This window comes from Cricetulus griseus (genome assembly GCF_003668045.3).
Source record: "Cricetulus griseus strain 17A/GY chromosome 1 unlocalized genomic scaffold, alternate assembly CriGri-PICRH-1.0 chr1_1, whole genome shotgun sequence".
Classification (NCBI taxonomy): domain Eukaryota; kingdom Metazoa; phylum Chordata; class Mammalia; order Rodentia; family Cricetidae; genus Cricetulus; species Cricetulus griseus.
The window spans coordinates 121,297,461-121,312,025 of record NW_023276807.1 but is presented as its reverse complement, the minus strand read 5'-3'; the positions used below and the strand labels follow the sequence as shown (position 1 = coordinate 121,312,025).

At 46.7% G+C, this 14,565-nt stretch overlaps 1 protein-coding gene across 1 annotated transcript; it reads right to left on the bottom strand.

The window, feature by feature from the left end:
• Positions 1-2,280: 2,280 nt before the first annotated feature.
• Positions 2,281-13,902, bottom strand: Slc34a2 (solute carrier family 34 member 2). The gene is made up of 12 exons (XM_035453408.1): positions 13,791-13,902; positions 13,562-13,699; positions 12,597-12,725; positions 10,753-10,896; positions 10,120-10,231; positions 7,416-7,611; positions 6,732-6,827; positions 5,982-6,102; positions 4,680-4,847; positions 3,729-3,845; positions 3,510-3,634; positions 2,281-2,910 (listed from the first exon to the last, which is right to left on the bottom strand). Exons 1-12 carry the CDS (start codon positions 13,900-13,902, stop codon positions 2,281-2,283), a joined length of 2,088 nt encoding a protein of 695 aa, XP_035309299.1.
• Between the last annotated feature and the right edge of the window lie 663 nt (positions 13,903-14,565).

Below are 14,565 nucleotides of genomic sequence, written 5' to 3'. Positions count from 1 at the left end.
GGCCAGATACTCCTCATAATAGCCATAGTAGGCCAAGCAGTACTGTCTAGCTTCTAATGGCAAATGGCAGCTAAGTTCAGAGCCTAGGCCTCCAATTGACCCAAGTTTGGCGCCACTGTGCAGTGAGATTTGGCCCCCAGCAGTTGCTTCAGCTGGCCAGGAAGTGGGCAGTGTAAGTCTGTGTGCATTCATTTTGGCTGGCAAGGGGCACTAAAAGACCACAATGGCATTCTCAGAAATACAAGTGACCTCTCCCTTTTTCCTCCTCTAGTTGCAAAGGCTGATGGGGAAGCCTCAGGGGAGAGAAGTGGCCCCTCCCATTTCCACCTCTTTTAGCACTGGTAGAAAGTTCAGGCTGCTCAGTCTACAGTCAGATCCATTGCTGAAAGCATGAAATGCTCGCATGAGCTTCAAAACCTTGGCTGTGTGACTCAAGAGATTCCCCTCGAGTTACACTCTTTACATCCAAACCTGGTAGCACTCATAACCATAAAATCTGATTGACTTAGGATAGCTTTCACTAGCTAATCCCCATGACCTGGAAAAGAAAAAGTGAATGAAGATGGCACTTCATGTTCATAAGCAGCCCTGGAGACTCCACAAACAGTAACTTCCCTTGTTGCATGAGGGTTGCATAAGGAAAGATGCCCTCTGCTTTTGGCATCCTGTAATTGGAAGTAACACATATTTGGGGGGGGGACGATTCTTTTATTTCTCCCTTCCCTCCACCAGTAAAAAAAAAAAAAATACAATTAACAGGGATCCCATTTAAAAAAAAAAGAAAGAAAGAAAACAGAGTGCAAAGCCACCTTCTGGGGTGTAACTTACATATTTACAGGGGATGGGAGGTGGCATGGCCTCAGAGGTGTGTTTAAAGGCAGTATTACAAAATATACAAAGGTGCTTTCTGTTCTTCACAGTACATAAAAGAACCCTGCCTCATTTCCAAATGAGACACTATAAAATAAATCACTATTTACTACATAACTTATGAAGTATTCTGTACAGATGCATGGCTATAAATATGCCACATAAATGGCTGTTTGGGAACTTTTATCTACAGAAGGGCTTAATTTGGCATGTCAGCCTGTTCAGATGGTGAAGCCAATGTTGGGAGAGGATGTGCAGGACAGTCTTGTGATACAGCCACACAGCCTCCCCTGAATCAAGCTGAGGCTTGTTTGTATAGAATAACATGGGGGCTCTAAAAGGCACAGCAAAGGTTGTCTGGTGTGAATAGCTCACCCTTTACCCACAGTCACCCACAAACCCTGATCTTCATGATTTTGAAGGCATCTAGGCACTCCTCATCTCCTCTCTGAGAATTTCCCTGGAGATTTGTAGGCCTGGAAGGCAAGCAGGACAGAGCTCATCTATGGAAGACATGAGTGGGGGTAGGTGGATGGATGAAACAGACCACTAAAAGCTGGCCCAGAAAATTTCCTTGCACAAAAGAAATGGGATAAGGGGACCTTCACAGGCAGATGGTTCCAGATGGCAGCAGTGGAGAGAGAGCTTGGGTCACAGGTCTTTTAAGGACTAAAGACCCATAAGGAATATTGTCATCCATCCAAGGGAGTGCCATTATTCAGTAGCCAGTGAAGTGAACTGTAGGCATGCAAGCCAGTGGGTGAGCCCAACATGTCATGAACCCCTAGCCAGGTGTGACTCCCATCCCAGAAAGCTGAAGATGAGAGCACTGTGGTCTTGGATTGGCCATACCCATCCTGCTGAAGCTCTGATGGGAGAGTGGCTTGTCCTGTGATGTAAACTAGGAAGACCCACACCTATGGGCTGGCTGATCTGGGGCAGGGATGCCTAGGGGGAGCTACCGGACATGGGGAGTAGACTTTGATTTTAAAAAAAAAAGAAAGAAAGAAAAAAATGTGGTTGAAACTTCATACTAAGCAAGGACAGCTTTGTACATCTATTTACATATACTCTCACAGAGACCCTTTCCACAACCTTCCCTAAGGCCTTCTTGTCGTTCGGGTGAGGATGGTTCTTTGAAAACATTCTAGGCAAGAAGTGGATGTTGTCATCTATGGGGCCACATTCACAGTCTCAATCTCTGTACTCTCGTCTTCTGAGAGGGAGGCACTTGGGAAGCAGGAGACAAGTTAAGTCCAATTCACCTATGTAGGCTGAAACTCTGGTAGGAGAGCTAGAGTTGATGTCAACTCTGCTCCTCCCCAGGAATCCTGGTGAAGTGGCAAGAGAGGTGGGAGAGGTGGAGGCCATGGGATTTAGGTTCTTCTCTCCCCTGACTCCCAGGTCCCCCTAGAACACTGTGGTGTCAGACATGGCCTTCATGCCAATGGCCTCCACTTGACTCTTGCCCTCATCTTGGCACTCTTTGCTCATCACTTCATTGTCAAAGGCCCCAGAGGCCTTGACTGGGATATCCTGCTCCTCTTCCCCCTCCTCAAGGTCCCTGCAGCACTTGCTGCAGCGGCAGCACTTGCAGCCACACACCATGCAGCATACACGACAGCAAACACGGCAGCAGCAGCAGCAACGTCTCTGGAGGCAGATGGTGGCCAGGGAGATGATATTATCCCACGGTTTCAGAGAGTGCATGCACAAGGGCAGGAAATTCCAGTCCCGGAGCTTCAGAGGCAGGATGCGAGGGCAGCGGGACTGCAGCATCCGGATGCACACGATTAGGAGCACCAGCAGGATGATGGGCACACCCACACCCACCAGCACCGGCCAGCCTGCCAGAGACAGGCCAAACACCGTCAGCGGGGTCAGTACGAAGAAGAAGATGAGGTAGAAGACTGCAAACCAACGATACTTAGCAGAGATGTTGCCCAAGCCTTTGGCCAGGCGGATGGGCAGTCGGGTGAATGGAATTGGGTACCACAGCAAGATTCCAGAGATGTTGAAGAAAAAGTGACACAGGGCAATCTGAAATCGAGAATGTTGGAGAGGTTAGGGGGTGTGGAGAAACAGGTCAGCCAATGTCTTTCTAGTGTGTGTATATCTGGGCCTGTGCAGAGCTTTATAGTCTGTGAACACACATCACTTTACAGTCTGGAGATAATGGAAGGAAGGAAAGCAAGCAACTCCTCTGAATAGCTCAGCTTTCAGGTTAGAAGATGTCACCTAACATCGCCTTGCCTGATGCTTCAGCAAAGTAGATGTTCTAAACACCTGCCCCTTAGGAACTCATAGCTTTGACTGTCCTCATGCCTGGCTCCCTGTGGCTTCTCCCAGCATCTTTGTTTTGCCTTTTGGATATAATACAGAAGGCATGGCTCATGAGAAAATAGTCTACATACTGGGTAAAGTGATATGTGTGATATGTGCCCTTTAATCCCAGCACACATAGGAGTTTACAGGAATTCTCAAGGCCTTTTTTTTTTTTTTTTTTTTTTTTTTGAGTTTGGGGCCAACATGGACTCCATGAGATTCTGACTCAAAACTCAAACAAAATAAAACAGACCACTCATTCGCAAAACTACAGATGGATTGCATCCCACCCAGAGCCCAGTAGCAGTGCGGACCTGGAGAGAACTCCTCAAGGTGCTTCCGGGGCTGGCTAAGGCTGCCAGGATGGCAGTGGTGGTGGTGCCAATGTTGGAGCCCAGCGTGAGTGGATATGCTCTCTCAATGGTGATTACGCCAATACCTGGTGAGATAGCACAGAACACAGGGCATGAGCCCAAGTAACTGTGGGAAGAGGCAAGGATGACCCAAGGGAGAACCCAGGGACAAAAACTCACCAATGAGTGGTGTCATGGCAGAAGTGAACACCGAGCTGCTTTGCACGATGAACGTCATGCCTGCACCCACAAGAATGGCTAAGTAACCAGTCAACCAGGCAAAGGGAAAGGGAAAATCTGGAAGACACAAAGAAAGAAGATATGTCACAAGTCCTGGGGATGGCATGGCTGGGGAGCCCGGATGTCACTTCCTTAGGATCCAGGAGCAGAGCCTAAGGCAAAGGATTGAACTCCACACATGATCTGAGATTGCCAGGTTCCTTCCCTAGTCTAGGTCATCCTGCAAATTCACATATAAGTCAGGGATATGGTTGAGAGTAAGACAAACACAGAGACTGACAGAGGTGGAGTCAGGAATACCCTGCTCCTTCCCTAGCCTGATCTGATATCATTTCACACCCAGAAATAAACTATGAACACTGTCTGCATGGTATGGGGTCCCTGGCTCTGGTAAGCACGTAAGTACAGGGCCCCCTCTTATGCAGACATTCATGACCACATTGAGATTTGAGGAGTGACATTTTCATGTTTATTGGGTAGGGTATTTTATTAGGTAGGAGCTCCTGTTGAACAGAGTGAGTGTGTCCAGAGACACAGGGGAAGTGAGGATAAATGTGAGCTAGGCTGGATACCAATTCCATTTTACCTAAGAGCTACTAAGAGCAGACTCATGGTAGTCTGGAGCATATAGAAGTCCTGCCCAGGAGAAGGCCTAACTCTCTGGCTCTTTCTTAAGACCTTTCCCACCTTGCAATGGGAGCCTGTACCTGTTCCCCTCTCTGACCTATACAGGACATCCCATACAATTTCCAGGGAAAACAGCTTAATCACTGTAGTACAGTGGGTCTGAGAATGAGTTCCACATAGAGGTGATTGCAATATGAAAATATAAGAGCTGTCCACACAATACCATCCCCAAAAAGCCAGAACAGGATGGAGTGTTGGACCTACCAGTATTAAGGGTCTTCTTGATGACAACAGCGACCTGTCCCTTCAGTACAGAACCCAAGAGCTTGACTATGGCAATCAGACAGCCACAGAGAACCAACAGGGAGACAGTAAGCAGGATGATGCCCACAGCAAGATCTGGGAGATTTAAGTTCACGAAGATGTGCTGGCCTGAAGAAACACAAAAAGCCTTGTTAGAATGGCAGGGCTGCCCTGCCTAGAGATTGACATCAGTTCCTTCTTCATGGGAACAGTCTTGAGTGGCAAGATACCTGGGAGCTCAAGCTATCAATGTCCTTCTTTGAAGTTTGTCTTGTAAAACAAGCTTAAAAATTATTTTAAAAGATTCAGTGTGTGTGTGTGTGTGTGTGTGTGTGTGCCTGTGTGTTTGTGCCCATGCCAGGCCAGGTAGCTGTAGAGACCAGAATTAAGAATTCTCTAGAAGTATAGTTACAGGTGCTTGTAAAGGACCTGATGCAGGAACTGCGGTTTTCTGCAATATGTGAGTTTAACTGTTGAGCCATGTCTCCAGCCCCTGTTTTTTTTTTTGTTTTGTTTTGTTTTTGAAACAGAATCTGGTTTAGTCCTGGTTGATCTTCAACATGGAGAATAGCTTGATCCTCCCTCCTCCCTCAGCCTCCTGTGATTACAAGCAGGTCCTGCCAGGCATGACCCTGATTGAAGTTGCACTTCCTGGAAGTGGAAGGTGAAGTGAGGTCCTTAAATCATAGCTTGTGATGGGCAGGCCCAGGTGTCCAGGTGAGCAGCCCACTGAACCCCATGTAACTTTTACTACAAAGCATTTGGAGGAATTACTGCTAAAGTCCTTCCAATATGTCCTTGTGACAAATTCAGAGAACCATAGTCCTACTGACAGGTAACAACTAGAACATTAGGGGTGACAAGTTCACCTGACTCTGTGCAAAGGAACCACACTGTATCAAGATACTCAGTGTTCAGCATTCATGGTGGTGAAATAGGGGAGAACTGGGACTGAGGATAGTTTACAAGGAAGAAAGGCTTCCTAAAATATGGAAGTATCAGGTGGGCTCAGTGGCTTGTTCAGATGGGACTTGAGTCCCCACATAATCAAAGCAGCTATCAATTACCCCTGACTTATTGACAAAGGAACACTAAAGCACACATTGCAGAATCACATCCCAAGTTCTCTGGGTGATATAGTCATCAGAAGGCCTGGGCTAGTCTTTCTTCTCTCATATAGTCACTAGGCTCCACAAGAGAAGATATGCCGGTCAGGTTCCCAGACTACCAATCAAGGGACCCTGTGGGCCAATTCCCACTCACATTTAGCAATGTTCTCCTTGTGAGTGACATTCTGGATGGTCCAAGTCTGTATGCCATCAGTCCAGCAATATGAAGGAGAGGTGCAGTTATCAGGTGAAGGAACGGTGACATTCATCTGAGTCTAAATGACAAACATGACAAATGTCCATGGTGGGAAACAACAAAGTGGGGACTGAGTGGGACACTATCCTTGGGTCTATGCAATGGCTTCATTACAGGGTGCCGTCTACCCCTGGAAGGGTTAGTGGAAAAACTTTTGGAAACCCTGGGATAAAAATCAGTTTCATTACTTTATTTTATCATCAGTCTTTAGCACATGCACACACCACACACACACACACACACACACTACACCCCAGAATTAAGGGAGAGCCACACCCACACAGCACAGCAGGTTAGTTTCCTATTTGAGAGCCACAGTATATGTGCCTCCTCAGGAAGTTGCAAAGTTGAGATGTCCCTGCTGCCTGCATTTGTGCTGTGGGACACAGACTTCACAGTCTCCAGGACAAGAGCAGAGAGGCAGCAGAAACAAGTCAGCCTTCTGTGAGAGACATTATCCCAGGCCAAGGAGTGTGCACCTAACAGTAAAGCAAAGGTGGTTGTGTCCTGAAAGGAAGTGACAAGATAGACTCCCAGGAGCCTTTTCTTTCCCCCACTGACTTTTGATTTGCTGCTTTCGAGCCCTTCAGGTGGCATACTTACTAACCTATCGCCCACCACCTGCCCAACAACACTGCTGATACTTACCACGTTGGTTATGGTTTTGCACCAGATCTTGACCAGGCTCTGATTGTGGGCTGCTGGGTCATTCATTGCAATTTGCTGGATGACCTTTTTATCCAGCTGAAGGGATCAATAGGGGAGAAGGGTCAGCACATCCTGACAGTGAAACTTGACAGATAGGGTGACTGTCAGGGGGTCCTGGGTGTGTTAGAGGCTGTGACTGTGAGCCAATGCACTCACTGTATGCAAAGACCTCTAGCCCCACCACCCAACCCTAACCTCCCACAGAGATCATTTTCCCCTAGAGATTGGCAAATTCTCAGAGGGTGACTGGATGGCAAGGGCACTGATAGCCAGCAGGCTGTAGACACCTGCTGTCTAAGTTCAAATCCCAGCTGGCCCTTGCTCCATCAATATCTAGGACAGACACCTAGGACCAGAGGGTATGACTGGCCTCAGGTGGGAAGGACAGTATCCATAATAAGCTGGGTTGACAATAAAAAAAATTACAAAAAAAAACCTGTGGCCACAAATGCTTACTCAGAAGTGTTCATCACCCCTAACCTCATCCAATCGGTTGGTTGCAATGAAGAGGGCAAGCCAGGCTGATGATGACAAGGGAATAAAGTTGATGCTCACAAGTATGCCTAGGACTTTTGTTCTAGTCCCTGCCTCTTGAGATGAGGGCTGTACTAATCTAGCCATTACCTGGATGATCATCTTTGTGAAGGGGTCTGTGATGACTTTCAGAATGTCTGGGGCATCTTCCCCAGGCTTGAACTGGAAGGTGTCCACCACAAGGTTGGTCAGGATCTCCAGGTAGTGGGTGGCAGCCTCCAGAGGCAAGAGCACCAACACAGAGAGCCAGTTGAAGAAGTCATGGACAGTGGCCCCTGCAAATGCCCTAAGGGAATGAAAGAAGCCACCACCCATATTATAAGTGAAGGGAACCAGAGGTTGGGCATTGTATTTGTTGTCATCCAACACACAGGTGGATGTCCTGTAGGACATTGTAGGACATTGTCAGCCAGTATAGTATTTGAGGACTGGAATCCTAACAACCATTGTTTAGCAGAATTCCATTAAGACTACCAGCCGGGTGGTGGTGGTGGCGCTCACCTTTAATCCCAGCACTCGGGAGGCAGAGGCAGGCGGATCTCTGTGAGTTCGAGACCAGTCTGGTCTACAAGAGCTAGTTCCAGGACAGCCTCCAAAGCCACAGAGGAACTTGTCTTGAAAAAAAAAAAAAAAAAAAAAAAAAAAAAAAAAAAAAAAAAAAACCACTACCCCCAATCCCTCCTTTCCCAAAAATTTAAGGCTGGAGAATGACTTAACACTGGCTTGGCCATTCTTCCAGAGGACCTGGGCTCAGTTCCCAAAGCCCACAGCTCCAGTGTCAGCAGGCATGCATGTGGTGCATTCATACATACAGGCAAATACACTAATAACTTTTTAATCTAAAATTATGTTTTCTCTGCATGCTTGTATGTACACCACACCCATGCCTGTTGCACCCCCCAGAACTAGAGTTATATATAATTGAAATCACCATATCGTAACTAGAATCAAACATAGGTTCTCTGCAAGAGCAGTAAATGCTTTTAACCACTGAGCCACCTCTTCAACTGTGCCTAGACCACTTGAAACTGCTTGGAAGGCAACCTGGCCTTTGAAAAGTGGAGAGCAATGGGGCAAACAATGAGAATCTTCTTACTAGCTTGCATGTGTGTGCCTCAACTGGTACAGGAGCCCATCAGAAGCCTGTGGACTTGAACTACAGGCAGTTGTGGGCCACCATATGGGTGGTGGGAACTCAACCCAGATCCTCTGAAGTACAGTAAGTACTTGAGCCATCTTAACAGCCCCCAAATTCTAAACCTTTAAAAGTTCAAAATTCTGAGACACACAACTTTCAAATTAAGAAATTAGCCCAAGCCAGGCAAAAAACAAACACTGCCATAGGCTTTCTTCTCAATGAAAATTGAAAAGGTTCCTTCTAGAAACATCCCCATGCCAGAAAATACCTACCACTAGGTATATTTGGTATATGACACTCTTCTTGATATATGCCACTCTCCTTCAAGCACTTGATACGCACATGGGGAAATAATTTCACCAGTAAAAGAAATGTACTGAAAGTTCCAGTGTTTGCTCTATGGCATTAGCTACTCTCATTCATCCTGGAGAAGGCAATGTAAGAGCCTTCATATACTGCAGATGAAATAGAAAATGATTCAAACATTTCCCGGTGCTTGGCAAAATGTACAAGAGCTCTATAAACACTTGATACAGTAATTATCGTAGATATCTAAAGCAATAATCCAAACCTCTGAGAAGGATGTCTCACACACACACAACCAATTCCACATACTGAAATAGTATACTTAAATAGTACAGGGACGGGGGGATAGGATGAGTCAGTTATATCCAAGCACATGGGCACCACAATAGGTCTTGAGCTTCTATTCTATAGGCTATTAGGCAGCAATCAGGTTTAAGTATTCATGAGATGAGCCCAAATTTTCCAGAATTGAAACCTAACTGGAATCCTGGCTGTGCCAGTCAATGACATCACTTTGTCTCCTTTGACTACAAGATGAATAAAGACGGCTGTCTGGCTTGATGAGAAGATCAAATTAAAGAGTGCCTGCTTTAATGTGTATTATCATGTCCATCAAGACATGTCATCAGGAACCAAATGAGGTGGCTCAGGTAGATGGACCACTGTGATAACCGATCACCAACCAGCAGACACGACAAACATGACCTGTTTCCCAACAACCTGCTATAATGTCATCTACTTGACCACACCAGGATGGCATCATAGACAAGTTGAGAATTGCTTCTATATTTTAATAAGCTCTGGTAAGAGTCTCTCACTGGGTAGAAACGCTGGGAAGCATGCCTAATTTCCATGTTAACATTTTAAGAGGGTTTCCCTTTGCCCATTTCCAACTGCCCTATTTTTGTATCTTACACGTCATAAACTGTGTTTGCCTTTGCCAGCTTACAGGTGAAGGGGTAGTTAGTTGAGCTAGCCAAAAATGGAAGTTTTAGGAAGTTATAATTATCTATGACTAAAAGACAGTAAAGTCTGCCCCAACTGGCCTTGTTTTAATGCTACCACCCAGCAGTACATGTCCAGCTAGTGCGTACCTTTCATGTATCCTGTCGCAGTGCCAGGTGCTTGCTTGCATGACTGTTTAATCATTACAATAACTTAGTGGTGCTGGATATTATTATTCTGGCTCTACAGATTAGTAAGTGGATTTTAATCAACTAGGATTCCCAATCCTAGTCGACTCTTGGGGCTCTGTACAGACAAACTCTGTACAGACACCTTTGTGATTAGATAAAGGCATTGACTCAAACAACAGACCTGGTGGGAACAAAGCCCCCCTAAGACTCCTACCTTCTGAACTCATTCCGGTCTCCTGCCTGCATAAGTGCCACAATAGTATTGGTGATGGAGGTTCCGATGTTGGCCCCCATGATGATGGGGATGGCAGCCCGCACGGTCAGTACTGAAGGTTAGAAAAGAACTGTGAGGCAGCCTGCAAGGCAGGGGAGTCATGTTCTACACATCCCAATGTGGGCTGAATGCACCGCAGCTATTTTCTATGTGGGGAGGGGTCCATACATAACAATACACAGAGGGGAGTGTATTGAAATCTAGAGAGGCGAGTCAATGAACCTGCCTGACTCCATTCTTGAATGTAATTTTAGGGCACTAGCTGACCCCCTGAAGCCCTATGGACCTTGCTTTAAAACTCCCCTGTCTTCTACGACCGAGCTCAAGCCATCTCACAGGACACCAGGAATCAGTCAGTGATTAAAGGAATGGATGAGTCCCAGAGTTGATAAGGACACCGGTTATGTGGCACAAACGCTCATGAGACACTGTGTGTTGTATAGATTAGGCTGTCCTCAAATTCACAATGCAGAAAAATTCTCATTAATTTTGGCTAAAATACTGGCATAAGTAAAAGAGATAAGAAGTTAATTGTGTCATGACGTAGACAGAATTAGAGCAAATCCAACTCACATGAGGAAGCAACCATGCTGACAACGATGGACGAAGATGTGCTGGAGCTTTGCACCATGACGGTCACCAGCACCCCAATCACTAGCCCAGCCACAGGATTAGCCATGATGGAGTTATTGCTGAAGAACTGGCCAGCTACTTTTCCTGAAAGACAAATGGTGGTTGTGTGAGGACAGACAGGGGTGGTAGCACCTAGTCCTAATGTCCACACGAGATCAGATGTCTGTAGGGTTGGAGCCCAGACTTCAGCTCAGCTGGGTCGTGCTTCCTGTTCTTTTTTCCTTGCACTGCTCTGAAGGAATCTCTGTCTGGCAATGTGAGCCTGGATCCACCTCCATGTCTTTGACATGGTTTAGCTCCATACTCAGTTATGGGTCTTATCTCTTCACTCTCTGGCTTCCCACCTTGAACCCCAGCCCCACTCCCAAATCAGCCAGCTTTTTTTCCAGTCTCCTCTGATCACGAACCAGGCTTAGTATAGATTGTAATTCCTCTATTCTTTATTCTTTAGCACCTCCCGCTGCAACTGACTCATCACTGAATTCTAGGGGTTTCTTTGGGAGTGTACCTATGTGACCCTCAGTCCTTCTCCAACCCATTTTATAATGGATGCCTAGACAGGGACTGGGTGTGAATTGTCCAAGATAATCATTATCATAAGTCAAGCCCCTTATGAATGTTCCTAAGGGCCAGGGAGACTTATCACATTCAACCTGTCAGGGCCCTAACAATTGACCTACCTCCCACCCCACATCACTCATGCCAAAAAGATCAGCCCTGCAAGGCATGGTGGCTCATGCCTTCAATTCCAGAACTTGGGAAGCAGAGATGGAGGATGTCTGTGAGTTCCAATCCAGCCAGAAATAGTGAGACCCTGACCTAAAACACGCTTGGAAAGGGTGTGGTGGAGCACTCCATTAATCCTAGCAGAGGCGAATGAATCTGAAAGCTAGTGGGCAATCTGGTCTAAATAGGGAGTTTCAGAACATCCAGATAGAGTCTCAAAGAGAAAGAAAGAAAGAAAGAAAGAAAGAAAGAAAGAAAGAAAGAAAGAAAGAAAGAAAGAAAGAAAGGGAAGGAAGGAAGAAAGGAACAAAGAAAGAAAATAAAAAGAAGAAGAAGACTTTTTAAATTTCTATTTATTTAGCTCAAGGCAGCAAGAGAAGCAGAATCCACAGGCTTTTGTGTCACTCTGATCTGTGCTCTGGAACCCCACTGTGTTCATTACAGGCTGTGTTTACAGTCTGGTTAGTTAGTGACCTCTGAGCCTTGGTCCTCTCTTACAAGTGGGAGAGACTTTAGGAAGGACTACTCCAGACAGGGCTACTCAGTGTGCTATCTGTTGTCACACATGAAGGGTCCAAAGTTAACTGAGCACATATGGCCATTTCACTTTTGGGTTTCTGGAACACGGGCCACTTTGTTCAGGGCTCAGTCCAGGGAAGGCATCTACTGTGGGTTTTTTCCAGCAAGAGCCGGCTTTGATCTTTCCTACTTGCTTTGGCCTGAGAGATTTTTTTTTCTCCCACACTCTCTAGACAGAAGCCTAGAGACAGCAGGGATTCCCAGATAAAAGGAGTTAACAATTTCCTTCTGGGATTTAGGTACAATAGGAGGGACTCTGATAACTACAATCAACTCCAAACCTGGCTCCTGGCTTAAGCTGCCTGAGCCACTTAGAAGCTTCAGTCCTCTTCTCCATGAGGAAAGTCTGAGCTGCTGTCAGGTCTGTCCTCACCCACGCCCAACCATGTTGAAGCATGAGGCTGAGGCGGCCTGTGAGCTGCGTCCACCTGACATGAAATTCAGGAGTCATGAATAGAGAGGCCTCAGGGGGTCCTTACCTCCAACCAGTTGGAAGGCACTGCTGAGTACATCCAGGGAGCATACGAAGAAGTAGAGGAAGCCCAGGAGAAGAAGGAATTTCCCAATCCCCTGAAAAATGCAGAGAATCTTCCCTTTGGTGTCTCTCTCTGTGGGGGGAAGTGGGGAAGGAGGGCATAACAGTTAGCATCTTTCCAGCTAGAACAGAGATGTTTACCACGGGAGCTCTCTGCTCTGCCTTCCACCACCGGCTCCTGAATCAAGGCCTGGAGGTGGGACAGCCTCCAGTGCAGCAGGTTCCTGGCAGTTCTCTTTGAGATGCATTTCACTGGACCCTCCTTCATGTTCCTGGAGTCAGAGTGGAGCGGAGAGCTCACTGTGGTCTGGGCCCAGAGAAGCAGCCCACCAGAATGGATGTTCAAGTGAACCTCAATGTCACTGAGAAAGCATGTGCCACCGATGCAGAGTCACAGGCAACGGCTTCACAAAGCACCTTCAGAACCGCACACACACCTTAAATCCCAGCACTGGGGAGGCAGTGGCAGGCAGATTTCTGTGAGTTCGAGGACAGCCTGGTCTACAAAGCAAGTTCCAGAATAGCACAGATATCAAAGCTGCAAGCTGTGCAAGCTGAAATCATAGCTGCAGTTTGTTGAGGGCCAGGGCCTTAGACTTCCCGCTAAGCTACAAAAGTGTCTTTTCACCTCTCCTACCCAACTCCCTTCCCCTCCTACCACCCAAGCCTATCCTAGCTGACTGGTCCACAGGCTGATTGTAACCCCACATCTGGAACAAACAGAAATAAGCTTTTGTTCACCCCAGCTTTGCTGGCTGTATTCTCAGCACTTCTTTTAAAGCCTGTCTGTTAGGGCCTTGATCCCTAGTTATTATTCTTTAGAACCCTGGTCCATGTGACATAAAGGTCAACACTGGACTGGCTGGGTCCTTCTTGCTGGTCCCTGCTGGATGCTGGACATCCACGTACCTGACCATTTGATTCCGGTGTCCCGGAGTTCAGGCAGGTCCCAGGGGTCATTCACCTCAGCGGGCTCCTCTATCAGGACCACGGTGGAACAGGAAGGTAGAAGTTCAATCTTGGTTACAGGAGTGCCACTGTCATCTGCTCAAACAAATAGCAAAGGCCATGAGGAATGAGAGCTAAATCTCTGTGGGTCCTTGAAGGGGGCCTGTCCCAATTGGTGAGGAACACTTACTTTTGCTGGTTTCCTTGTTCTTGGCTGCTGCGTTAGACTGTGGATCTGAGTCCCCTTCAATGAATTTATTGGGGTTGGGCTGGGCATTTTCCAACTCGGGCCACGGAGCCATGATCTGCAAAAGAGAAGAAAGACAGCGCTTGAGGATGCAGCCTCTGATGTAAAAGTTGCCTGAGAGAAAGCCATTCCTTGCAATTCTTAGGAATGGGAGACAGGAAAAGAGGTATTTACACCAATGGACTCTGCTAGTTACACCGAGGCAAGTTCAACTGCAAATCAGCACCAAACCTCCTTACCCAGTGGTCTCGACATCCACATACGTTAATGCCAGTATGTGATGCATACTCCTAGACAGCCCACCTGTTTTTCCTACCATGTAGGTCTTCCGTGAAAGTATGACAAAGTGTCACTCATGAGTTGATGTGCCTCAGGACTAAATACCTTTCTTTATGCCTTCAATCACTTGGTACCAGTTTCTCCTGTAAAATGGGACAATTCTTCATACTTCTTGAGCTATGAGATTGATAATGAGGCTAAAAGGCTGATAGATTGCAACTATCACTGGGTCACCCTATCATGATCAATGGCCCTTTATCAGAGCTTCATTGTTTCCAGCCCCTGGGAGGACTTCCTCATAACCCATTTTCTCCACAATACCCTTCTTAGTTACATGCCAGCTCACCTGGCTGGCCACCGCTTGCAGCCTATCCAGACACCATGAAGCAAAACAATCCAAAGAACAGAAAATTCACAGAAAAGGAAGTACAAACAGCTA